General features: G+C 39.0%; 1 protein-coding gene across 7 annotated transcripts in view; it reads left to right on the top strand.

Annotated features, from left to right (window-relative positions):
- The window catches only part of CDC42BPA (CDC42 binding protein kinase alpha), a 154519-nt gene that overhangs the window by 44830 nt on the left and 82161 nt on the right, over positions 1-27528 (top strand). For all 7 annotated transcript variants that reach the window (XM_039341746.1, XM_039341747.1, XM_039341750.1 and 4 more), the window contains exons 3-6: positions 5804-5887; positions 7146-7241; positions 8159-8307; positions 26252-26345. In XM_039341746.1, the coding sequence (XP_039197680.1) occupies positions 5804-5887; positions 7146-7241; positions 8159-8307; positions 26252-26345 (423 nt within the window). The remainder of the gene's footprint in view (positions 1-5803; positions 5888-7145; positions 7242-8158; positions 8308-26251; positions 26346-27528) is intronic.

The raw sequence follows: 27528 nt of genomic DNA, 5'->3' as shown, positions 1-27528 counted from the left end.
GCCAGTAAATAAAGAGATCATTATCTGCTTCCCATTCAATAATACAAGGATGCCTTCATTCATACGCTGCTACTGTAAGAATCAAAAACAGTTGGTCTTGGAATTAACAATAAAGCAAAGCCTTGAACAAGTGGCAGGCTCCGGTTTCCCTTTGAAGTCTTGATGACTTGAACACAGAATTTCCCAGTTCAGCCACACATGACTGAGGAAACTTCTGTTATTTTATCAATTGTTTTTATTTTTATTATCATTCACACAAATTCATTATTTAAGGGGAATCACAGTACCCAAACATTTTAGACCCTTGTAAAAATGATTTTTTTCCTTTCTTTTATTAATGAATTGCAGGTTTTGCTTCATTTGTCTGAGATGGATGGATGGATGGATGGATGGATGGATGGATGGATGGATGGATGGATAGATAGATGGCTTTTTTTGTCATAGAACGCCAGAACGGAGTTCCGGCACCTTTTGGGGATGGAACCTTGTAGGGTAGGCAAGGCGGGTTGTATGACATGTGTGAGTTCCGGCACTTTTTTTTTTTTTCAAAAAAAAAGCACTGGATGGATGGATGGATGGATAGATAGATAGATAGATAGATAGATAGATAGATAGATAGATAGATAGATAGATAGATAGATAGATAGATAGATAGATAGAACTATTAATGACAGAGTAGTAAGAATTATTCTTATGGCAATGCATCCGTTATGGTTCCTCACAGTTAGCCAGATATTCAGATTGGATTTGGTATTTTTATCCACGTATTGAGTCTTTCCCAAGAATCAGGGATAAGCAGATGTTGATGTTTAATGATGTTTGGAAGTATTATCACAGGATATAGTTATTATTAAATTTATTTGCTGCCTATCTTGCTATATCGCAGTGTTTCTCAACCTTGACAATTTTAAGGCATGTGGACTTCAACTCCCAGAATTCCACAGCCAGCATTGGGAGTTGAAGTCCACATGCCTTAAAATCGTCAAGGTTGAGAAACACTGCTATAGAGTTACTCCAGGGAGCTTACAATAATAAAATATGAAGAAATAAAAAGGAAGTTTAAACAAAATGTAAGTAAAGAAATAGAATAATAAAATAAAAATAATACAACAATAAAATAAAGAAAAAGAAAACAAAGAAGATACATCAATATGACCATCTCACTAATTCACCACTTCCCTGAGATTCCCAAACCTGTTGACATAAGCATGTTTTGAGGGAATTCTGGAAGGATGTCAAGGATGGGGCCTTAACAGAAAATAATGTTCCACAGGTCAGATGCCATGTCAGAAAAGTGTTCTTCCAAATGTTCTTCAAAGGGCTGTCCCTTGTAGAGCATATTGCAATTGTCCATTTGAGAGGTGACAGTAGAACAATCAGGAGGTGACTAGGGATGAGTGATGATAAATAGAACCTCCTGATCTAGAAATGGGTACAACTGACTACAGTATGAAACTGTGGAAAGAACACCTAGTCACAACTGCCATCTGTTCTTTGAGCAGGAATCACAAATCCAGGAGAATCCCCAGATTGTGCACCAGGTCTATTTGGGGTAGTGCAACTCCAGCCAGAGTAAAAGATGTCAAATGGACGACCCCAGAATCCAGAGCTGTTCAGTCTTGCCATGGTTCAGTTGAAGTCTGTTGCTCCTCATCCAGGCCCCCACTTTCCTATTTTTGGTTACAAATACACACTTATACAAACAGTTATGGCATTTACCAGTTTTTTTCAAGCTCAAGGAAAAAGCATTGGGCAAGGAACGCAAACCAAACAGAGTCTCTGAAAGAAGCTTTGCCTAAGCAAGGTTCTACATTTAGGCAAGAAAAACCAAATGCACAAGTACAGCATAGGTGGCACCATGCTCAATAGTAGTAACTGTGAGAGGGACCTCGGAGTCCTAGTAGACAATCACCTAAATATGAGCCAGCAGTGTGCTGCAGCTGCCAAAAAGGCCAACACAGTGCTAGGCTGCATTAACAGAGGGATAGAATCAAGATCACGTGAAGTATTAATACCACTCTACAATGCCTTGGTAAGGCCACACTTGGAATACTGCATCCAGTTTTGGTCACCACGATGTAAAAAAGATGTTGAGACTCTAGAAAGAGTACAGAGAAGAGCAACAAAGATGATTAGGGGACTGGAGGCTAAAACATATAAGGAATGGTTGCTAGAATTGGGTATGTCTAGTTTAACGAAGAGAAGGACAAGGGGGGACATGATAGCAGTATTCCAATATCTCAGGGCTGCCATAAAGAAGAGGGAATCAAGCTATTTTCCCAAGCACCTGAAGGCAGGACAAGAAGCAACGGTGGAAACTAATCAAGGAGAGAAGCAACCTAGAACTAAGGAGAAACTTCCTGACAGTGAGAACAATCAGTGGAACAACCTGCCTCCAGAAGCAGTGAATGCTCCAACACTGGAAGTTTTTAAGAAGAGACTGGACAGCCATTTGTCTGAAATGGTATAGGGTTTCCTGCCTGAGCAGGGGGTTGGACTAGATGACCTCCAAGGTCCCTTCCAACTTTATTATTATTATTATTATTATTATTATTATTATTATTATTATTATTATTAATTAGTTTTGCTTTTAACAGGAGCACACAGAAGAATAGTAAAAATTCAGTCCAAGGTTCCAGGAGCCAGGTCAGGGATGTCAGCCAATCCAGATGTGAGAATTCTATAAGCAGTATCCACATAATTATCACACAAGAGCCAGAGATCAGTCAGGAACAAAAGACCATGGATCAGTGTTGTTTCTTAAATCAGGACTGTGTTGACTTTTTTGGCAGCTGCATCATTAATCATGCTCATCAGCCTCAGGTGATTCTTGATTTTATGTCTCCTGAATTGGACATTCCACAGGTTCAGCTGGAGCAGCTTATAGATCAAATAATAACATTAAATGTTTATGATTATGTTTATTATTTGTTGACCTATATCAAGAATGTCACTTGTCCTGAAGTGCAGAAATAGTTAAAATTGGTGTATAGATACTGTATGAACTGGCAGCCCAAGGTGCTTAAAACTCCCTGAAATATTAGAATATTAGATAAACAGTTGTTAGAATGCACTAAATTAGATGTACAAGAAAATAAGGCATCAATGTCAATCATTTTGGAACCTAAGTATAGTTTTTAGACATATCTTTTTAGGAGGAAATAGAAGGGACGGCAAATTCTTGCATCAAATAATATTGGCCCTTCTTGGATGAAGGCAAGGAAATTTCCCAGTTGTACTTATATAATTATATTACTGGAGCTGCATTAATTAACACAAGAAAGCTTGAAAAAAAATTACAGTTTATTTGGTAGGATTGAATCAAGATAAAATTTCAATCAAGTTTTATCAGCTGGTATATATGACTATATATTAGAAACTTTGAACTGTACTCAGTACATGGCCTTAATTATCCTTTGGAGGGGAGATGTGAGGATGTGTGCAACTGATTTATATTATCCATAATTCTTTCAGCAGCTGAAGGTTTTGATAATATTTTCTCTGTTTATTGTAAAGCTAGAATCACTGTATTTCCAGCTTTATTTTTCTAATCCTGATTATAATTACTTGTCTCCTGTTGATTTTTGCATGTATTTGTTTTAAAATTATAATACCATGTTGATTTAGAGATTGAAGCTTAGTAAATAAGAAAAAGGAAATGACTAAATAATGATACTGTTATTCCTGTGTTTGGGTGTCTTATCAGAAATTTGATTAAAGTGCAAATGCTCATAAACAAAGTTCCTGGGATATAATGACCCTCTGCATAACTAGACTCTCTTTCCCCCCTCCTTTTTTTAAAGCTTGTTCGAGATTGTCTTTTCTAATTTTTTAAAAGGCTTTTTTAAGTTTAAATATTTTGTTTTGTGTATGCATATTTCTAGAAAAATAAATAAAATGACTGCTTTCATAGAACAAAATATTTAAATAACTAAACATATTAGTTATAAATATACTTTAATTTCCTATTGTTATGAAACCTTAGTTAAATGTTAATTATTTACATGAATACATTATAATAAAAACTATTTACATGAATACATTATAATAAAAAGTTTTGCTTATGAGAAATGTGTACTTTTGAGGCTTCCCACCTTTTTCTCTTTTTTACATTGAATAAAAATAAAATAAGCTCACTTTGCAAAGTGACGTCTGTGTCTATATTTTGTTTTATATGTCTTTGACAGGTCAGAGTATTATAAAGCATTAAAAGACAATTTATCATTAAAGCTTGCTTTACAAAGTATGAACTTGTTATTTGAGCTCAAGCTTGGACTAGAAGCTAATATAGTAAATACTTCTTTGAAATATCTAGGTTTGTAATCTTCGGAATGTGTTTCAGTATAAAGAATTTTTAAGAATGTAGAAAGTATGAGTCTTAATTGAGTGTTATTATAACAAGAAGAATTTTCAATATTGTACTTAGAATAAAAGTTCCCCATGTCTTTTTTTATCCTGACATTCATTTTAAGACTTTACATTATATTTATTGAAAGGCAATTATTGAAAGGACAACTATGCCTGTGGCAATGCTTTCACTGAAAATCTCCCTACATACCAGTGTCACATGTGTCTTTTGCTTCCACACGTGTAATTTTGTATACAGAAATCCAGATGGGCAAAGGAATTAAGGGCCTTTTCAAAAGATTTACGTTTAATGGAGACAGCAGAAGCCACAGACGGATTGTCCTCTTGAATTGTATAGCTGTACAGCAAGTTTCAATTGGCAGTTACCTGGATTAAGGTCGGATGTGGTTTGGCTTGGGCCTAGATTTGAACCTGCTCGGGCTGAAGTAATGGGCCAGATGATGGGCCATGCTTGTTACCCTGGCTATGCTAACCATGTTTGCCATGCCTGTGGGCCTGGTGCCGACTGTGCTTACTGTTTCTATGACCACTCTATGTACTGTGTTCTCTTTGCTGCTGGCATTTCTCCCCCAATGAATTTTTTTTCCTTTGTAGAGTTTGCTGGCAGCTGTATTAGATGGCTGGTTGGAGGGCCTTGGCATGGAGGACTGGGCATTTGCAGCTGGTTAACAATGCTGAGGGACACTTACAGCATGCCAATAATGGAGGCATTTGCTTAATTGGGTTCTCTTTATCTAATTTCAGGATTTTTGTGGGGAACAAATGAATTTTTCAGTCATATTTGTGCAGAAATATTGAAAGGTCAGGAGGGTTCACAAACTTTTAAGCTCTACTATGTTGGAAGAATGTTAACAATTGTAATATATTCTGTCTGTTTTGGTAAAACACAAGTATTGCACCATGGTGGTATACAGGAAGTCCTTAACGTATGACTGGAATTACACTCTGGAATTACATTCATAAATCATGGTGGAAGGTTATGACCCTTTTTGCAGCAGTCATTAAATGAACACTGTGGTCGTTAAGCTAACACACAGGTTGTTAAACTGGTCCATTTTCCCCAATGAGCTTTTTTGCCAGAAATAAGAAGTAAACACTGGAAACTGGCAAAAGTAACCCAAAATCATGGTCATTTGATTGCAGGATGTTGCATATAGTCATAAATGTGAGATGGTTGCCAAATACCCAAAATGTGATCATGTGATTGAGGTGAGGGTGTGTGGCCATAAGAACATCAAAAATGGGTTGTAAGTAGCTCTGGGGATATCTGTCATAACTTCAAATGGTCGCTAAGCAACTGACCATTAAGTGAGAACTACCTGTATTTGTTTATAACTAAAATAAACTGTAGGATTATAAATGCATCTCCAATGGCGTTCTGAGAAATTAATATTTTATGTCCACTTTTTAAAAAAAATTAATTTAATTTTTGCAGGTTGCTGTTGTGAAATTAAGAAATGCAGATAAAGTATTTGCCATGAAAATATTAAATAAATGGGAAATGCTGAAAAGAGCGGAGGTAAGACTCAAGGAATGGTCAAGTGGCTATTAAGTTTGTAACTTTTTTTTCTGTTTTAATTAGAATCTGACAAGCTTAAAAGAAAAACCCAGATTATTTCTAAATGTAATATATCTTGAAAGACTTTGAAATTTTACAATATGTTACTGTCATAGTTTTCATTTTCGTAATTTATTTCTGTTGAATGGTCTATATTAATCATCTTGTAAAACAGGTTTATTCTTCTTCTGTTCATCTTATAAACACTGAAACAGATGTTTGATCACAGGACAACATGCAGATCAAATTTCCAATAAATTACTTCTGTTTTTAGAACCACTTGCCAGAAAGGTTTACGTACACCAGAAGTGGGCATCTATTTTTGTCTGTTTGGCTCATACTTTTGGATCATAATCATCTGCATAGTGTCCAAGAGATGATAGACAAAGTCAGCTTTTTGATAAAAAATTAAATGCTTTTTGTATTCCCACGTTCTTTTTTGATGTTGCCAAATTTGTTTGGGAAGACGACCATCATTTACTTACCGTACTGATGTTTGCTCCTTGTAGTGGTTTAAATCAAGACAGAAAATCACATTAAATGATTAAAGATGTTTGATACACCAAAAAAAAGTACTTCTGCCTAAATTGATTAATTTTAATTAGGAAAAAACTGTTATATTTCTTTTGATTTTTTTTTTACATTTTTTACATTTTCTTAATTCTGGTAAGATTCTTAATTGCTAGTTCTGATTGTGACATATTAATTCTATACATAATACAGGTCATTCAATGAATCCAACTGTTGGTAAATTCAGAATATGCAGTCTCCTCATAATTGTTTTTTCTCTTATATCATAGTAATTAAGTTATAGGAAGAATGCTATTCTGAGGGTGCTTCATTTACTATCTATGCAGGATTTACTATGCGGCAACCCAGGACAGTGTGTTTTTGATAGTAGTACCGTTACTTGAGACATTAAGTAATTTACTTGAGACATTGAGACTATGTAGCTGTGTTTCATACTTCCTGCCATTCTTGTTTTTAATATGCAGCTGTAGCTTTACAAGAACTGTTGTTGCAATTTTATGATTTTAAAAGTATTTTTATTATTTTAGTCACATTTTATACCCTCTTTGCTTTGGATTATCATAGTTGTAATGAAAAATTATTATATGATAATCTTATTTCCTTTATCTTCAGTATTATTGTTTAAATGAAAAGAACTCTAAATGACTCTGCATTTTGTTTATAATAATTATATTTATCTATCCTTTAGACAGCTTGTTTTCGAGAAGAGAGGGATGTTTTGGTGAATGGGGATAATCAGTGGATTACAACATTGCACTATGCCTTCCAGGATGAAAATTATTTAGTGAGTATTATTTAAAAGTAACTTTTGAACATAATGTCTAACTTCAATTTACCTGTTTACTTGTAATGTACTGTTTATTGATAACTAAAATAGTTAAGTAACAATTATGCTGCTGTGCCACCACACAAGCAGTTGTTAATTGTTCCATTGTATAGACAAAAATGTGTATCTTCTGTATTATCTGCACATAATTTCATAATGGAGAAATGAGTTATCGAAGCACATGACATTACTTCTAGCAGGATTTAAAAGCCGCAATTGGCCAGCTCTCATGGCACAAGAAGTTAGCCACGTGTGAAGTGCTACAGTAGTGTGACCCAATTATTTTTTTAAAAGGTTTTGTTGAATATTATGTATGAATGTCATTACAGTTTCGAATATCTGCCCATCTTACTCCTTTTTTTAAAAAATGCTACAGTCAAAATACATCAGATCTTAGTAATATATGATCCCAAGAACTGATATGGAAGTGGATTTTTTATAAATTAGCTATATGTAAATTAGCCATACTTTTAAAGTTGCCTTTTTATATAACTTTGAAGAGTAGCATGACACTTCATATCTCACTCCAGTCTTTCAAGCAATTAGATATTGCTGTGCTTAATTTTTGTATTTTGTAGCAGATGACGGATAGATATAAGGGAAGAATAAGCCACAGAATATTTTTTGTTGATAGCAAAGCTCTTCTGTAGTGTTTTGCTCTAGCATTATTGTACTTCTTATATAGTCTTTCTCTAGAAAAGAAAAATATTGGGGCAAATTTTTTGAAAGAGATGTTGTAGATGAAGGATATACAAAGAACCTGTTTCCAGAAGATTTACCTTTCTGATTCTGAGAAGGCAGCTCTTGGTCTTAACCAATTTGTTATATTTAATGCATATTTGTGTTTCTATCAAAATTGTTTTCTACATTCCTAGTACCTCGTTATGGATTATTATGTTGGTGGAGATCTGCTTACCTTGCTCAGTAAGTTTGAGGACCGGTTACCTGAAGAAATGGCTCGCTTTTATTTAGCTGAAATGGTGGTAGCAATTGATTCTGTACATCAGCTACATTATGTCCACAGGTAAATGTTATCAATAGATTATATTTCTCATTGTGAATTAGTGTCTGCTGTTTTAATTAAAGTGGTGTTTATAAAGAACTAAATATTTAAACATTAGCTTAATGAGGATAGTATTATCTATTAATGTACAGTTCTTTTGACAGAAATTGATGTACAATTTTGCTGAATATTTTTAACAGTATGAGCCGTAGCCAAGTCAGGTTGCCAGTCATTTATAGCTACAGCCATATATGCAAGATTTTCATTCATATTTCATTTACTTCATTACTCTAGAAAGAATAAATTAGTTTCAAACAAGTGGATTGATAGTTTTGTTAGATAAATATGCAATTATAGTCTTAAACTTTCTAATAATATCTAGTATATTTGTATTGTTCAGCACAATATATACAAATGTGTTTTTACCATATATACTTTTTAAATATTTTCTGGGATTCCTTATATAATAATTAATTTGGATATGTGATATAAACAGCCATAAAATGAAGCTCTGATACAAATTTCTGCAACTAAATTTAGGAGGATAATTTTTTTCTCTTATTTTCAAGAGAGTGATTATGGTACCGTAAATGCCGGCGTATAAGGCGACTTCCGCGAGCGCTGAAATCAGCGCCAAAGACAGGGGTCGTCTTATACGCCAGAAATACTGGTAGTTTCCGGCATATAAGACGACGTTCTAGGAATGCGGCCCGGCGATAAAGACGGGGGTCGTCTTATACGCCGGGTCGCCTTGTACGCCGGCATATACGGTAATCTAATTTAACATGCTGACTATAGACCAAAAAGAAGAAATGGATAACCTGAAAGATTCAAGATGTATTAAAAGTCTAGTTATATACAAAATGCATGACTCTGAAAATCTTTTGTCCTACTTTTTATACTCTTCTAGGTTTTTAATTAATTGTTTTGGAAACATACATAGAATGAGTTTGGATAAAATAGGATAATTTTTTTTTAGTTTGTTTGGTTTAAAGTGTCACCTTGTTCTGGATAAGTTGTATTTAAGTTCATAGTTTAGAATAGTGGTTCTCAACCTGTGGGTCGGGACCCCATTTGGGGTCGAATGACCATTTCATGGGGGTCACCAAACAATGCAATCTGCCATTTTTTTCCCCTTTTCCTTAGCTGTGCTACTCCCTTTTATTCTACTGGCTTTTGAAAGCCAATAGAATAGACTTTCTTGAATAGAGTCTAATTCTATTGGCTTTCAAAAGCCAATAGGAATTGTCCAGACTGTCTCTGCCCTGCTGAGCCTGCCAAAAGTCCCATTCTGCAAACGGTGCTGCACCAGTTGAGTAGTCTTCGACTTACGACCAGTTGGGGGTCGCGGCATTAAAAAGGTTGAGAACCACTGGTTTAGAAGTTCTCCTGAACCATGCTTTCTGTGCTTTGCCCCTTTTACTTGTGCATGATTGGTGATAAGGCACAATATATTTTCATGCAAGTTCAAGTCATCTTTTTATTTGGTCAAGTAAAAAACAAACAACTAAAATCCTCAAGCATCTGATGTTGCTATTACTTTATTTTATTTAACACTTTGACTTCCTATGTGCTTTGCTGCAGAGCTCCTAATTGTAAGAAGTATATAATGTATGTAAGCTGAACATGATTACAAATAATTTTGTATATACTTTACAGAATGTTTCGTTCAGACTTGCATACATGTCCATGTTCTTTTCCTTGTTTACTCACATTATATATATTTACTTTTCTCTGCATTGGGCATTATTGAGTATTCAGTTCTTTTAAGAAGCATATGAACAAATGAACGTGAATCAAAAGAACGTTGTGCAGAATGTTAAAGGATCTAGAACCCAATCTTAGGATAAATAAATGAAAATTCTGGACTTAGTTTGAACAAGGAAAGCTAAAAAAAGACATGGTGGCTTAAAAGTTATCTCACAGAAAAGGAAAGAGAAAAATAAGTAATTAGTAGAACTTCAGAAAAGCACATCCCAGAAAAACTTTAGAAGAAACTCCACAAGAAGAACAGTGAAATACTGTAGTATGTGCCATCGTATTGATGTCGACTCTTAGCAGCCACATAGATAGATTTTTTTTGTATGATGATCTGTCCCTGGTCCTTCAGTTCTTTCCAGTGGTGCACCCATCGCTACAGTAATTGACTACTATTGGTTTTCTTCTTTTCCCCTTTCATTTTCCCAGCTCCAGAGAATTGGGTCTTCACATAAATGTGTCTGAAGTATGAGCTGGATCATTTGTGCCTCAGAACTCTTGACTTGTTCAGTGATCCATTTGTTTGTTTTCTTAGCTGTCAAGGGTATTCTCAGGAGTCTTTGACACAGAATTTCAACAGTATCAATACTCTTCATATGCTGCTGCTTCAAAATCTAACTTGCACTTCCATAGGGTTCTGACCTTTATAGATATAGGCACATTGTAGCATCTGAATATCTTTTTCAAGGCCTTCATGATTGCTCTACCAAGTGCTGGTCTGTGCACATTGCTTAACTGTCTGTTCCTTTACTGTTAATTATTGAGAGATATTGGCCTCTCTCTTTGACTGGAGATATTTAAATGCAGCCAGGCTGCTATTTGCCAGGGATAATATAACTGCATCCATAATATAACCCTAACTGTAAATTCTGTGTTGAGTAGAGAATTGAAAGAGAGGAACTCCACAATGCCTTTTAATTGAGAGAAAGGACTTCCGGTTTTGCACCATAGTGCACAGCCGAGGGATTGCGGATCTCCGCACCCCAAGGCTAGTTTCACCCTGCCAGGGTATCCTAAATGGATCTAAAGTTGCCCCGGAGAGGTGACGAAGAAAGTGGAGTGCCCTGGTGATCGCAGAACAACAGTGGTCTTCCCGCTCAATCTGGGGGAAACCCTCTAACCTGACAGAAGAAAGGATGGCCACACCTCAGTGACCAGCCCAAACTACTTGCAGCCAAAGTCCAAAGGCACTAATCAGAACAACGGTGAACAGCGTGCTTGAAACTGGGTGAGGAATTCAATATTCTCTCTCCTATTTTGTATCTGATTTCCTGGAAAAGATTCCCAAGAAGCAAAAATCCTCCCAAAGTGAAAAGGGAGGGGACTACACCTCCACCCTATGGGAAACCAAAAATTATTGAAATGAGGTTAAAAATACTACAGCCTGGATAAATTTGAAAACTAAAACAACTGTTAAAATTCCATACCTGAAAAAGTATTGATGAAATTATATAATAACAACAACAACAACAACGAGTCTTTGCTTTAAAAACTGGAAAAAGAACAGCTACTGACACCTACTGGAGGATTAGAGAAAACTATAGCAAGCTTTCAGGTGGTTAAACACTTTGGACTGAAATCTTGGTTGGCTGATAATCATAAGACCCCTGGAAAGAAGAACTGTTACAAAATACTGTTTTCAGTGATGCTTTGATAATTGGAAACATATTGGATTACAAAAACCATATATAAAGATAAGAACTACACAAGATTTGGTTGTTTGGATTTTAAGATGGGCTGGTTTGATAAAGCTAATTAAAGAGACTATGGTATCGGTGAATAACTACTTAGAAGAAGGAGACAAAATGGATGTTGTATATTTATCTAAAAGTGACAGAAAACCACCCCTAACACCTCCTGCTGAAGACCCCAGCGTGGAACATCAGAGATCTGCAGGAACAATGATTCAAGACAAAGTAAATATGTTCCAGGAGAAAATATATGCAGTGCTGTGACAGATTCAAATGACAATTGTCTTAAATCATGATGAGATTAAAAACAACTTAGATAACATAAATGAATATATCTCTAACCTAAACTCACAATTAAACAATTCTCAAAAAATGATGATAAAGAATGAACAAATAAATCAGACAATAGAATACAAATCAGAGGAAAATGACTTAAATATTGAAGTTACAAATGAAGAGAACTACAACTTAAAACAAACAAAAGAAAATCCGCAAAATTTTGCTACAGCAAAGGAACTTCAAAACAAACTTGAGGACAAAAAAGAAGATTTAATAAAATGGATTAAAGAGCTGTCAGGAGAATCATTAAAGCATGGGAGACAAAAACGAATATTCTACTTAATTTGTCTTTTTTATCCCCAACAATATCTACAAAATACCACCTGGCAAGCTAAACCTATTGATTTGGAAAGCAACCTGGCAAAAGAAGATTAGAATTAGATTTAAGAAATGTGATTCAATTTACCAGGTGGAATATTATATGACTAAACACTTGTTTGAATATGGTTAAAAATATAAAGTTTGGGTATAAAGAAGCCCTATAGTAAAATTGCTAGATGGTATACTATATGATTAAATACTTGTTTGAACATGGTTAAAAGAATAGATAAAGCTTGGACATAAAGGGGCCCTATAGTAAGAGGGATAAGGTATATAAGTAGTATAATACTTTGATAATATATGAAATGTAAAAATATTGAGATGGTGTATTTGAATGAAAAGTTTGGATATTCAAAGATAATGAATTTTGAGAAAATTACGACTGATAAGAGTGGCTTCAATACTGAGGGGAAATTAAGCTTAAGTAATAATTTTGAAAACAGGACATATAATGATTTAATAAGATGACCTATAAATACAATTGAAACAAGTTGATTAGAAAAGATGTTATACTGTATGTTAATGTTATAGTTATATGTACAAATACAAGAAAAATGTTTACACCCAACTCGGTATGTATTGAAAGTATTAAGAATTATATTTGTTTAATGTAGACAAAAGGAGAATATTACTGGAAGAAGAGAGGATCAAGGAAATATATTATCAACTAACATATTGATCAGTTATAGAAATTAATTATTATTGATTATTTTTAAATATATGAACCCAGACAACACATTGTTCACTAAGCACTAAAGATTGTTATTGTAAATAATTAATAAAATATATTTTAAAAAATTGAGAGAAAGGAAATATATATATATATATATATATATATATATATATATAGAGAGAGAGAGAGAGAGAGAGAGAGAGAGAGAGAGAGAGAGAGAGAGAGAGAGAGAGAGAGAGAGAGAGCTGAATGACAGATATTTTTAGTCATTTCTTCAGCAGTGATGTGAAAATAAAGAAGCTACTGTAAAAACAATATAAACAAGGGAATTCATGAATATGAAGAACTAATTATAATTTTGTATGGAAGAGAATGAAACTGAAAAGAGAGTTAATACAAAGGGAGAAGACTGCCTTTCAATTTGTCTGTATATTGAAGGTACCACAGGAGGTTTCGCTTTTAAGTAGTCATTTAACTGCCACATGCCAATGTAATATTTTCCATATTCAGATAGTTAAGTTTGCCACTATTAGAATAGCAGCTAGTTAGATTAGGTCTTTGCAGGCATGTTTCTTACTTTGCTTATATTCTTTTCATAAGACTTCTCATGCTTTCCTAATTTTTTGCAACTTTGCCAATGTGCTGTATTTTCCTGTTTTATAGATCACTTTATATCCCAAATGACAGTTTTTATCACTTGGATTTCAGTTAATACAAATCATGCCAATAAGGCAAGGGGTTCTTTTCCTCTTTAAATCTACATTTCCCCTTTTTTTCTGAGATGTATGACTTATTTCCATTTTATTTTATTTAATAAAGCTGTGCTAGTAGAAAGAGATGAAAAAACATATTGCCAGCTATGCTATTTTCTAGAGAAACAAATTGGCAACTGCCTACTTATGGAAAAGGAAACATTTACAGAATTATTAACTGAACCGCAGCTATAGTGTTCTGCCAGTTTCCAGGGTAATTTCTGTTGGCCTTTAATATAAATCAAGTTCATGTTGTACATCATATAAAATGAATTGCCAGATAGTTAGCTTTCTAAATTTCAGCCTCCATTTTGTGACCATACATTTTAGGCCACATATTAAGGCTCAAAATTCAAGATAACAATAAAAATACTACTAAATTTAAGGTAATAAAAATGCAGCAAAACTAAAAAAAAAAATCACGCATCTAGTTCTAAAATCATAATCAATAAAACTCCAAATCATAAGCAACTAATCAAATTGGTTTTAAAGACCTTTCTAAAGTCCTGCAATAATGCATTTAAGACTTGTCATTAGAAAATCATCAATTTAACAAAGGGAACTATGTGTTCACTTTTAAACAGTAGGCTTAACTTGCTGTTTAGTTCTAGATGGATTTTAAAGATTGAATTTTACAACTGTACAGTGCTACACAAAAATGATTTTCATCTCTTGTTATTTTAATTTCCTTAACATTTTAATATTGATAATATTAACTGGCTTCCAAAATTGTTCTAAATCATAATATTTAGTTTAGTCGATTTTATGAACCCAGTCATTGTAGTTTATAAAATAGGCTTTATGATTAATATATAGTATGAGATCACATGGATGTACTTTGTAAAACAAACAATGGATAAAACAAATCTGGCTTAGCACATTTTATGATCTTACTTAAGGACTACTTAATCTTTTTTCATTTTGCCATTATTGATCATGTGTGTTCATTTAATATAGAAATATTGTACTACTGTATTTTAATGTAAAGCATTGATTGATTGAATGACTGACTGATTTATATAATTTCAAGGTTTCCCAATTCTAAAATTATTCTGGGCAACTCCACAAACATAGATAAAAATACATAAAAACAACCATTATCCAAAGTAAAATATACTATCCCATCACATCAACCACTTACTTAGAGGCTGGGGCACCCATATAATCTAATGAAGATCTGGGGTGGGAATGACCAAATTCTTAAAGATTGAGGGCAGGCAAAATTGCAGCTGTACAAATCTACAGGGGATCTTGTTCCAAATTGCAGGTGTTGCATCAGAGAAGATCTGTTTCTTGGGTTCTTCTAAATCAGTGGTTCTCAACCTGTGGGTCGGGATCCCATTTGAGGTCGAACGACCATTTCACGGGGGTCGCCAAACAACGCAGTCCGCCATTTTTTCCCCCTTTTCCTTAGCTGTGCTACTCCCTTTTATTCTATTGGCTTTTGAAAGCCAATAGAATAGACTCTCTTGAATAGAGTCTAATTCTATTGGCTTCAAAAGCCAATAGGAATTGTCCAGGCTGTCTCTGCCCTGCTGAGCCCACCAAAAGTCCCATTCTGCAAACGGTGCTGCACCAGTTGAGTAGTCCTTGACTTACGACCAGTTGAGTAGTCCTCGACTTATGACCAGTTGGGGGGTCGCGGTATTAAAAAAGTTGAGAACCACTGTTCTAAATGATATTGCTTAATTAATGGAATGCAAGCAAACCAATTCTGTCAGAGTGCATGGGACAGGCTGACACTGTCAGAGATAGGCAGACCCTTAAATATATTTTAGCAGAGACTGCACAAAAGCTGTCCAGAACAGTTGGGTTCAACAGTGATCTCCTGAGTAGGGAGTATACCAGTGATGGTGTACCTTTTAGAGACCGAGTGCCCAAAAACTGCCCCCCTGCCCCTGCTCATCCTCCCTGCTCCCCCCCGCCCGCCCCCTGCCATGCCCACCCACAGGGCCATGCACTGCCTCCATGGCCCACCGCAGATCACCCAGGCAGCCCTGCAGATCACCCAGGCAGCCCTGCAGATCACCCAGGCAGCCCTGCAGTGCCATGGCAGTCACGCCCTCCACCCACACCACGCAGCATCATCTGCATGCTATGGGGCATGAGAACGGAGTCTTGTCCCTGCTGCCCGGCTATGTCCTTGGCTGCGCTGCTCTGTGCGGGCCACACCCAGGGGCAACTCTCCTCCAGGGGGGCTGCTGGTGAGGAGGGACCACGGGGGGAGGCAGGGCTGGGGCAACGGTGTGCGTGCCCACCGAGAGGGCTCTGAGTGCCGCCACTGGCACGCGTGCCATAGGTTCACCACCACTGGAGTATACTATCTTGTCCTTCAAGGCCAGCAGAAGCACCCCAAAAGCATGTCACCTCCTAAGTGGCCTTCACAAGGCAGCAAGAGCAGGGATCTAACAAACAGATTAATTATTGATGATTTGTTTACTTTTTCAGCAACTACAGGTTTAAATTTCTCCCAGATAACCAAGTATAACCATGCCTCTGCCACTTCAGTCAAACTTTCCCAGTTGGGGTTTCACTCCAGCTAAACCTGAGTAACTTTATCTGCTAGATAACTAGAATATTTTTCACAGAGACTCATTAGAGGATCCTAATGCTCATTCCTGCCCTTCAAGAAGTAGATCACTAGATAAAGGATTGCTGGTTGCTTATTGGTGGATGTGAGAAGAGTGAGAATAACTGTGTTTCACCACTCCTATCAACATGACATAATCTCTAACATGAACTTTTAACATACATTCAATCGGATTTACTCTTCCTCCAATATCATTCTAGTCATCTCTTCAGATATTTTAACTTTCAAAGATGGGTATACTGATAGAGGCCATGTAAGAGCACTCCCAGCCAAGGCCTGTGTCACTGCCAATTCTAGCTAGAAAACCATACCTTAGGTGAAGAGCCCATCAGATCCTCAGAAAAAAAAAACTCTCCAAGAGTTTTCTCCAAGTCTCCTTGGGTCAGATTCATCTAATAGGTTTTACCTTCCTTCAAGGAGTATGTTTAGATGGAGAAGCAAAAAAGTGAACAGAATGTGATCTGACCGTGGCAAAGAACTAATGGTAATAGCCTTTACCTTCAGACCATAGTACAACTGTCCTCAGATAAAAATCAAATCTAATGTATAATCTTAAACATGCATTAGTCCATCAATAATTTTGGACAAGTCCATGTTTATCATAGTGAGCATGAAGTCCCAAACAACCCCAAATCCAACACTATCCAGGTACATGTTAACCCTCAAAACTATTGCCTTGGGATTCAACTGCTATCACCAGTGGAATTTAACAGCTCAGATAAAGATGTTGCTGTATAGCAGGGAAATCAGTAAGGTAGCAACAAATTGAACTGTTCCCAAGGGCCCAACTTCAGTTAGAGCCCCTGTTTTTCTAGGATAAAGCCCCCAAAAGACATACTAATGTTCCAGATGACATCTGCCATCCTTCCTTCCCTACTTTTATAGCTGATGCAAAATGCAAAATCTAGATACCTCCCCCCACCCAGCTCTGCAAGTCTCAGTTATGCTAGCCAAGTTGGCTGAATTTCTCCTCAATTAAGTCATATGAAACTGACATTTAATAACAGTAGCTGGAGATTAGGGCCACCAAGTATCAAAAAAGATATTGAGACCCTAGAAAAAGTGCAGAGAAATATATAAGATTATAAGATTGTGTTTAAAAACCTTCACCTCACACATTTTTAAATTAAAATAGTTTATTTTTCCAGAGACTGTTATATCAGCAGTGAAATGTAATGAATGTAACAAATTCTTTTGGAATTTGCTGTATACTTATATGTGTGCCTGCATCTTAATTACATAGAGCAGAAATTCTAATATTTTCAGGGTAGTTCTTTTGGCATAAGAATTCTGATTTAAGAGGTAGCTATGTTTTAGGAGCACGTTTTATTTAATTAACCTCAGCCTCAAATCTTGCATTCTTACTTTTAAGGATAATGGGGCAGATTCATTAAATTTGCAAAACTTTCCTATAGAATGTGTACAGATGCTTGGAATGAACAGTACTTAAGAGGATAAATCAGACTGCCTGATAAATAATTGCATGTGTTATGACAATATATTCCATTACAAAAATTATGTCATAGTTGTGGGGAAATAGTGAAATTCAATTATGCTGGCTACCTAGAAATAATTATTCTTTTAAAAAGTCAAACATTTGTTGATACTTAATTCTCAAAATAGTTTAGATTCTTTATCTGTGCATAATTCATGTGAATAGGGAAGAAATGTTTTCAATGTTGTTGTTCATTGGAACCTCTACACTATAATGTATATGTTGAGTATTGCATATTTCATAGTTGAATTGCTATTTCTTTTTGAGATTGTGTGTGTGTGTGTGTGTGTGTGTGTGTGTGTGTGTACACACACACATGCATCCTTATTAGTTCTAGAATTAATATAGTGGTGTCACAACAAATGAGAGCCAGTTTGATGTAGTGGTTTATGGTATTGGACTAGGAACAGAAATACTTGAGCTCTAATCCCTCTTAGGCATTAGGCAAGCTTGGTGACCTTGCACCAGTCATTTTTAATAGAAGAGAATAATTATAGTTCAGAGATAAACTGCCTGAGTTTGATTATTTACTTGCAGACATTTCATTATCCAAATATGTAAAATTACATATTTGCAAGTGAGTGTGGGATTTGGGGAGTATAGTTTTGGTTGTAGTTTTCTCACTGATGGTTCCTTAATGAGAATATTGTTTTCTGTCTGATTGCTAGTGCTAATCTCTGCTTATGTGAATGTTGACTGCTCCAGGGGATGTGTTCTACTCCTTGTTTGCTTCTTAGGTTTTTTATTGCCTCTTTTAACTAAATTGCCAGTTGGTGTCTGATTTGTCTGAATGCCAGGTTCTCCAGCACTGGAGATGGATAATCCACGCAGTGGGTTGAGACTGTATTCCTGGCCAATCAGATCAGTCAGCCAAAGTTGCCACGCCCCGTCATGGACCATGATCCTTTAGTCTTGACTGATCTGGCCATGCGAGACATCTACAACTTTTGGCTCCTGGGCAGGTATAGTTCCTTTCCATTAGGGGGGATTTTTTCTAGTAGCTGAAATTGCTTAGTTTAAAAGTTAATTAGAGATAATTTAATTCAATTTAATTGACCACTCAAAAATTTCCTTGCTAAATTGTAAAACTCAGGAAGTCAGATTCCTACAGGGGAAACCACCCCCACTTAAAAGGGGGAAATCCCTAACTCCCCTCCCTAACCAACCCCAGCCACCTTCCAGCAGCCGGCAGCCGCCTTAAACAAACGGGGAGGCTCGGGCAACCCCTCGCGTTTACAAACAAACAAAAAAAAAGACAGAAAGGCAAGCAGTTAGCAAGGGAAGCGGAGGACAAAGGGGACGCATGCTGGGAGGGAGATTGATTAAGGGAAACAGCTGGCGTGCGAAGGAGCAGTCTTTTCACTCCAGGCTGCTCAGGATTTTTTAAACGAGGCGCCATTGTCTGCACAGCTGGAAGCACGCGCAGCTCTTTGTTACAACCGCACGTGGCATAGGCAGCCTTGTTAACACATGCGCAGTAGTTTCCTGGCAGCGGCGGCCATATTTTTTGTCCAAACAGGGGAGTTAAAGTTCCTTAAGAAAGCTAGGTTCAGCCGCTGGAGTGAATTAATAGGCAAGCAGTACTGGGGTACTAAAGCATCTATTATTCATTCAGAGACATTCAAATCAGACACATAGCTACTGGTTCCAGGACTTGGTGTCTTCTACCTAAAGTAAATAAGAACCTTTCATAACTAACTGTGTTTAGTTGCCTTTGGCTCCTCCCAGACTTCGGGTCCCCCATTAGTGGCCCGTACGCCTCTGGATTTAGTGGTGGGTTCCAGGCATCCCCAGTCGCGTGCCTGTCCTTACCCACCATAGTCAAGCCGGGTTCCAGGCATTCCCATTAGCGTGCCTGTTCTTATCCGTGCACAGTGACTAACTCTGACAATTTTGCAGAGTCTGCTCCTGAGTTCCAGACGCCCCCAGTAGTGCGCCTGTCCTTACTCAAAGTTGGAGCTCTCCTACTACCTGGGTCCCCCCTATCGCGGCCCAGCGTTAGTGGAGAATGGAGGAAGCAATCATTCCCTCCACTGGAGCCCCGCCTTCATCCTCTGGAGCACCTGCTTCAGAGGATTCGGAATCCTCTGCAGCCCCTAGAAAGGCTGCAAGGAAGTCATCAAAGAAGGCTGACAAACAGGCAATCAGAAGACACCAAGCCCTAGAAAAAGAGTTCGACAGAGCCCAGAAAAGGGCCAGAATTGAAAATAGGCAGAATGGGGGAATAGGTCCTGACCTACCGCTGGGTCTCCCTTCATCCCCACGGGCCATTTGGTCATTAGGGAACTCATCACAGTCCCAAACAGAGGGTGGGATAGGCGAATTCTCATCGCTCTCCCGATCCCCCTCCCCACGGAGGTTACAGGAAACCCCGAGGACCATGCTAACCACAGCACCTGCAGGGTCGCAGGCAATGGTCACTCCTCCTGCATTGACAGGGGATCTGCTAGCTACCCTAATAGCACAGGCAGTGGACCGTGCATTTGAGGCCAGGGCTCAAACTTCAAAAGCCAAGCCTCTAGGACTTAGAACGAGGCATCGGGAGGAAACAGAGGATCATCAGGACCTCTCCTCCATCTCAGACTCGTCGGTCTCTGAGGAAGCTTACCTGGACCAGCCAGGTACGTCACAAGGGATTCAAATGTCTGAGGAGGAGGAGGACACCTCACCTCAAGGGCCGTCCTTCAGCGGCCTGTTTAACCCTTCTCTTTTTGTTACTATTCTGCGCAAGGCTGAGGCCACAGCCCATCTGGGGCATGGGACACCAGCGGAGCCTGTCACAGTTGACACGGAGGCTGAGCCGACGTTCGCCGAAAAGGTAACCACTCAACACCGCATACCATGCCCGACCATGTTCCTAAACACAATAAGGAAACAGTGGGCAGCGCCAACCTCCCTACCGCTTCCTAGCAATGCGGAGAGGAAGCTATTTAACGTAGCAAGGGAGCTAGAGGGAACATTGGAGGTGCCGGTGGTGGACGAACCCATAGGTCCCCTGATATCGGACACGGCCATATCAGGAGATTTTGCTGAGGCTCTTAAAGCCGAGGACCGAAAGAGTGAGTCCAACTACAGGAGAACGCACCAGGCAATAGCTTGGGCTACCAGGGCGTCTACCTCTGCGTCCTTTTTCTCCAGAGCCACACTTTGTTGGCTCCGTGAGTTACAGGGCCGGGTTCCCATGGAGGATATACGCACTCACCAGGAACTCAGCAAAATGGTAGCGGCCACGGAATATGCGTCGGACGCAACACTTTTAGCGACCAAGTTTTCAGCCAAGGCAATGGCGGCAAACAACACGAGCAGGCGCATCCTCTGGCTAAAGAACTGGCAGGCGGATACCAAATCCAAGTGGAAATTGGCTTCGGCTCCGTACCAAGGGGCAAAGCTGTTTGGTGAGGCACTAACGCCATACCTGACAGAGAACAAGGACAAGCGCAAGGTCCTTAAACACATGCTTAAAAGGCAGGACAAGAGACCCGGCTCCTGGGGAAGGAAACAATCCTTTCGTACGGAAGCCAGGGTCAACTACTTTCAAAATTCCCAACCCTTCCAAGCTAGACAGGATAGGGAAAGACAGGGGGACAGACAGAACACAAGACATAGGCAAACACAGGGAAGACGGCCCTTTCGGGGGAACAACCGCCCCTTCCGCCGTACCAGATGACTCCCGCCCAGACCTTCCCATAGGGGGCAGACTAGCAGGGTTTGCTCCCCAGTGGGAAGAGACCACCACGGACGTATGGGTCAGGAACACCATACGTCATGGTCTATCTCTAGAATTTCTCTCAAAGCCCCCGAACCGCTTCCGCCCGTGCCCCTGTCCCACAAACCCAACAAAGAGAAGGCTCATGAACGAGGCCGTTCAGCACCTTCTAAACATACGGGCCGTAGAGCCGGTGCCTATGAACCAGAGAGACCAGGGGTTTTATTCTATCCTCTTCGTGGTCCCAAAACCCTCGGGGGGTTGGAGAGCCGTTTTGGATTTGAAAAGGCTAAATTTCTACATAAAATACCGCAAATTCAAAATGCAGACACTACGCTCCATCCTTGGAAGCGTAAGGAAAGGGGATTTTCTGGCATCGATCGACCTCACGGAGGCATACTTGCACATCCCTATCTCTCTGGCTCACCGCCGCTTTCTACGGTTTGCCTACAGGGGGCACCATTTTCAATACAGGGCACTTCCATTCGGCCTGTCATCAGCGCCCAGGGTGTTCACCAAGATTCTGGCGGTTCTGGCAGCACAACTAAGAAACGTACCAGTCAGAGTCCAGTGCTACCTGGACGATATTCTAATCCAGTCATCGTCCGCCCAGCAGTCTCGGGCGGACCTAAAGTTAGTGATAAAAATGCTGCAGGACCACGGCTTCTCGGTGAACTTTCCAAAGAGCCATCTAACCCCAACTACGAGAATACTCCACCTGGGAGCGGTCATAGACACAAAGGAATGCAAGGTGTACCTATCACAGGAACGCCTCAGCAGCATAAAGAAAGCCGTAAAACAGGTAAGCCGCGGTCAGTCAGTGACGCTGGTCTGTCTTTCCCAGCTGCTAGGGAAGATGATATCGACCATAGCAATAGTTCCTTGGGCAAGGCTGCACTCAAGAGAACTGCAATGGTTCATGCTCCCGTTTCAGAGACAACAAATCAGTGCATCCCGGAAGAGGGTAGGCATACCTCTGAGAGTACGACACTCCCTCAGGTGGTGGCTATCTCCAGCTCTCCTCAGGGGGTCCCCCTTCAGGGAACCAGACAGAGTAGTAGTCACAACAGATGCGAGCTTATTCGGCTGGGGAGGCCACTTGGGGACCAAGTGGACACAGGGCCGCTGGTCAGCGGTGGATCTCCGACACAACATAAACTGGCTCGAGCTGCGGGCTATTCACCTAGCGTTAAGGCATTTTCACAGCAGCATAAAAGGCAGGCACGTACTGGTCCTGACGGACAACGTGACAGCCAAGGCCCACATAAACCGTCAGGGGGGCACACACTCTCGCTCGCTCTCGGCCGAGGCCCTCCTACTGGGGGCCTGGGCGGAACAAAATCTGGCCTCCATAAAGGCCGACCACATATCGGGGGAGGCAAACATCCAAGCAGATCTGTTGAGCAGATCAACAATAGATCACTCGGAGTGGCAACTACACCCGAGGATCTTCAGGGAGGTCTGTCACCGCTTCGGGCTTCCCCAGGTGGACCTTTTTGCCTCTCCTTCCAATGCCCACCTAACTCGCTTCTTCTCCCGATTCCCATCCAAGGGAGCAGAGCAGACGGACGCGTTACGGAGCCCATGGCCAAGGGGGCTCCTGTACGCGTTTCCACCCTTACCTCTCCTTCCGGCGGTAGTACGCAAGATTCTGCGGGAAAGGGCCGAGGTAATCCTTGTGGCCCCTTATTGGCCAAGGAGACCTTGGTTCGCAGACTTGAGGAGTCTCTCCCGCACGAATCCATGGCGGATTCCTCCGGAGAGGATCTCCCTCAAGCAGGGGGAGATCTCCCACCCAGAGCCACAATGGCTACAACTAGCCGTCTGGCTCTTGAACGGTCAATTTTAGCCAAGGGGGCTTGCTCACAGGGTGTAATTAGGGTCATACAGGCATCAAGGCGCCCCTCCACGAACCGTATCTACGAGGCCACGTGGAGAAGCTTCCAATCATGGTGCTCTAAACAGGAATTGTTACTCGAAGGGATCACAATTCCCAAGATCCTAGAATTTTTACTAGATGGCCTAGAGAGGGACCTCTCGCCAAACACACTGCGCAGGCAAATCGCCGCCCTCTCAACTATACTTTCTGCCAGCCCCGGTGAATCCTTGGGCAAGCATCCCTTAATACGATCCTTCCTCAAGGGGGCTGCAAACATCAGACCGCCAACCGTGCACAGGTATCCATCGTGGGAACTACCACGAGTACTACAAGCTCTTACCAGAGCGCCCTTCGAACCACTCAAAACATGTGACATTCGCTATCTGACCCATAAGGTAGCATTCTTGGTAGCCATCACGTCAGCTCGGCGGATATCCGAGTTAGCTTCTCTCTCAATGAGGAAGGACCTGTGCCATTTTCACAGGGACAAGGTAGTCCTAAGAATAGACCCTTCATTCATTCCAAAGGTCAACTCCCTTTTTCACAGATCACAGGAAATAGTCCTACCAGACTTCTGTCCAAACCCAGCTCATCCCCTGGAACAACAATGGCACACCTTGGACGTACGCAGGGCACTAAGACATTACATTTCACGCACAGCGGAATTCCGACGCTCGGAAGCGCTTTTCATATCCTTCCACCCTGCTACTAGGGGCCGGAAGGTCTCGTCCTCTACCATCGGTAGGTGGATTAGGGCATGCATCACGGGGGCATACCAGGCGGAGTCCTTGCAAGTCCCCAAGCATATCACAGCCCATTCCACAAGGAGTGCTGCCACCTCAGCAGCATGGGCCATGCAGGCTTCTATTGAAGAGGTATGCAGGGCAGCCACTTGGGCCTCGCCCTCTCCATTCATTCGTCATTACAAAATCGACAGGTACTCCTCTGCAGAGGCCTCCTTCGGTAGGAGGGTTCTCCAGCAGGTGCTAGACCAAAGTTGCACACGGGACCAGTCTATTCCCCAACCCAAGGGACAATAGGCTTTGGTATGTCCCACTGCGTGGATTATCCATCTCCAGTGCTGGAGAAGGGGCGTTGACTTACCTGAACGCCTTTTCTCAGCACGGAGATGGATAATCCACACCCACCCTTATAGACTAGAATAATAGGGTATATTTAGTGGAGCCAAAACGTCTTACTGTCAGTCAATGGCTGCGCTCGAGTCAAGACTAAAGGATCATGGTCCATGACGGGGCGTGGCAACTTTGGCTGACTGATCTGATTGGCCAGGAATACAGTCTCAACCCACTGCGTGGATTATCCATCTCCGTGCTGAGAAAAGGCGTTCAGGTAATCTAGCATGTTTGGATTTTGCTTGGTCTGTGATGCAAATAATTTCCTGGTTGAAACTGTGGTTGAATTTGTCCATGTAAGATTGAGTTTTTGTCATATCTTCTGAAAGCTAATTGGTATTTATGGATACTTTCTGCTAGTTTTCTGCCTGTCTGTCCTATATAGGCTGTTGCAAATATTGCACTTTAAGTTGTAGATAACATCTGTTCCCCCACCCACCCCTTGGGCTTCTGGGTCTTTTGGCTAAGCTATTTTGGATGGCTTTAGTTGGTTTGTGTGCTACAGTGATGCTATGTAGTTTTGGCATTTTGTTGGTCGTTTCTGAGATGTTTTTGATTATGGAAGAGTTATCCTTTTCATAGGTTATACTGGTTGTACTATAGTGGATTGAACGGTCAGATTCTTTCGAATAAGGTTGTGTGGGTATCCATTTTGTTGGAAGATGTACAAATGGTCTGTTTCCTCTTTCTGGTGTTGTTGCTGAAATATGTGTTTGTCTGAATATAATTCCTATATAGCTCCTCTTGTGGGAGCTTGGGTGATAATTTTGTAGTGGAACATTTGGTTAATATAGGTTGCTTTCCAATAGATTTGAATTTCTAGTTTGCTGTTGCTTCCTCTGCTGATGAAGATATCCAGGAAAGATACTGTGAAGCAACATCTAGAAGTTACAACATTCATATATTTACAACCAAAATTATGAATCCAGTATGTAGGCAACACCTTATCATCATCAATAATAATAATAATGAACTAGAGAAGGCATATTAAGTAATCAACAACATCTTCGAAGGAATAACATTTACAAGGGAAGAAGAAAACAATGTATAACAATTATACTTGAATGCACTTACACTTATCCATTATATTCAGTATATCTGAATTTTAAAGCATTATATTTAAAATGGTTTTAGTAGTTTTATTTTAATCTATTTTTGTGCCATACTTCAATAAATATTTTTAAAAATGTATAATGGAATATTAAGTTATTTTTAGAAAGTAGTTTATGAAATCACATGTAGCATGTACAGTCTTAGAAGATATTCATGATCTCCTCACCCACATAGGGCATGTATCGTGTAATATTATTTTTGATGCAGCACTTTGTCAAGGTTGAGAAACACTGATTTAACATGTCTTACCTAAAAGTACAAATACTACAGATCACTACTATTGGTATCACATCATTAATATGTAAATGTATACAGATTGTAATTGGTGCACATTAATTGATAGAAATACATGTGATTAAGGTTTCATCAAACTATGACTACTTTGCAATATGCATTTTAATTTCAGTTGGCCCCAAATCTATATGCAAAGTGTTTGAAGTACAAAATATTTTATTAGACTTAAGTTGATAAAATGACACTTAACATGGAATGACCCAAATGAATTTTGTTCACAGGGATATCAAACCAGATAATATCCTGATGGATGTTAATGGACATATTCGGTTAGCGGATTTTGGCTCTTGTCTGAAGCTGATGGAAGATGGAACGGTAAATTAGGTTTTTTTAAAATAAACCCGGTTAAAATGTAGTTCAGTCATCTTTAATATCTGATACTTGTTAACCAATTCAATTTTGGGATTATATTTGATGATAAAGAAACATTGGCTGCAAAATTATTCTTTTTGAGCAATTGTGTTGGACCTATAATAGAAACCCATTTTAATTCTTCTGGCTGTATATATATTATAAGATTCATTCACTTTGCACTCCTTTTATATATCTTACTTTACCATCATTGTCCATACATATTTAATAATTCCCATTATCTGTTGACTCTTCCATTTTTGATATATTTATATAGTTCTATATTGTAATATCTACTGTAAGTTTTGAGTGATATCTTTATTTGTTCTGTCTTAATGATCTATTTCACCATAGAATTTAGGTTCTGAGTGCAAAATTTAGATGCTTTTATTGTAGAACTAACAAAAAAGATATAATACTTGATAATGAAGGAGGATATGGAAGTTATAACAGTTATAAGTCTGGAAATGAGGAATTAAGATTCACAGAAAGGAAGACAAAGTATCCTTTTTAGTCAATTGCCTGACATGTTATTCAAGTTGTTAGGGGACCATTATAGTTGGAAATTAATCACACGAGAATTGGTGCGACATTAATATCGACATTAATGTCAATATGCCAAGTATAACAGAATAAAATAAGTTTGGAAGTTGATCAAAAAACTGATTCTGCTCCAGCTCTTTTAATTTGTATTCTCCTGTTCTATAGCCACTGTTGTAACCATGATATTTTGACTGCATTGCTCTCATTAAAATAAATGTGGAAATGGGAATGTAAACATTTCCTTTCTTCATTTGTGTAATGATTTTTTTTTTAAAAAAAGTACCTTATACTAGCCAGTTTTACAAAAATGTGTACTTTAAAACTGTTGTTTTATTTTTATGGTACATGTATAAAAGAGCCATTTAGAATTGTATCAGAGAATATAAACTTTACACTTGTCATATCATCCTGGAGAACTTTCATTCAGTTTCTTACATTCCTTTTCAATATTTTAGTATAGCATGGGTTGCAGAACAAAATGAACTCCTTATAGTTTTATGTCCTTAAACAACAAAGTTAGATATTGAAAAATACCTGCAGTCAGTTTTACTTTATGTATTTTGCTGTGAATGAATAGAACTTGATTTTTTTAAAAAAAAAGTAT

The sequence above is a fragment of the Crotalus tigris genome, unplaced genomic scaffold, assembly GCF_016545835.1.
Source record: "Crotalus tigris isolate CLP2741 ecotype Arizona unplaced genomic scaffold, ASM1654583v1 scf7180000017771.5222438, whole genome shotgun sequence".
NCBI classification, from domain to species: Eukaryota; Metazoa; Chordata; class Lepidosauria; order Squamata; family Viperidae; genus Crotalus; species Crotalus tigris.
This window is presented reverse-complemented; position numbering and strand designations above follow the sequence as displayed.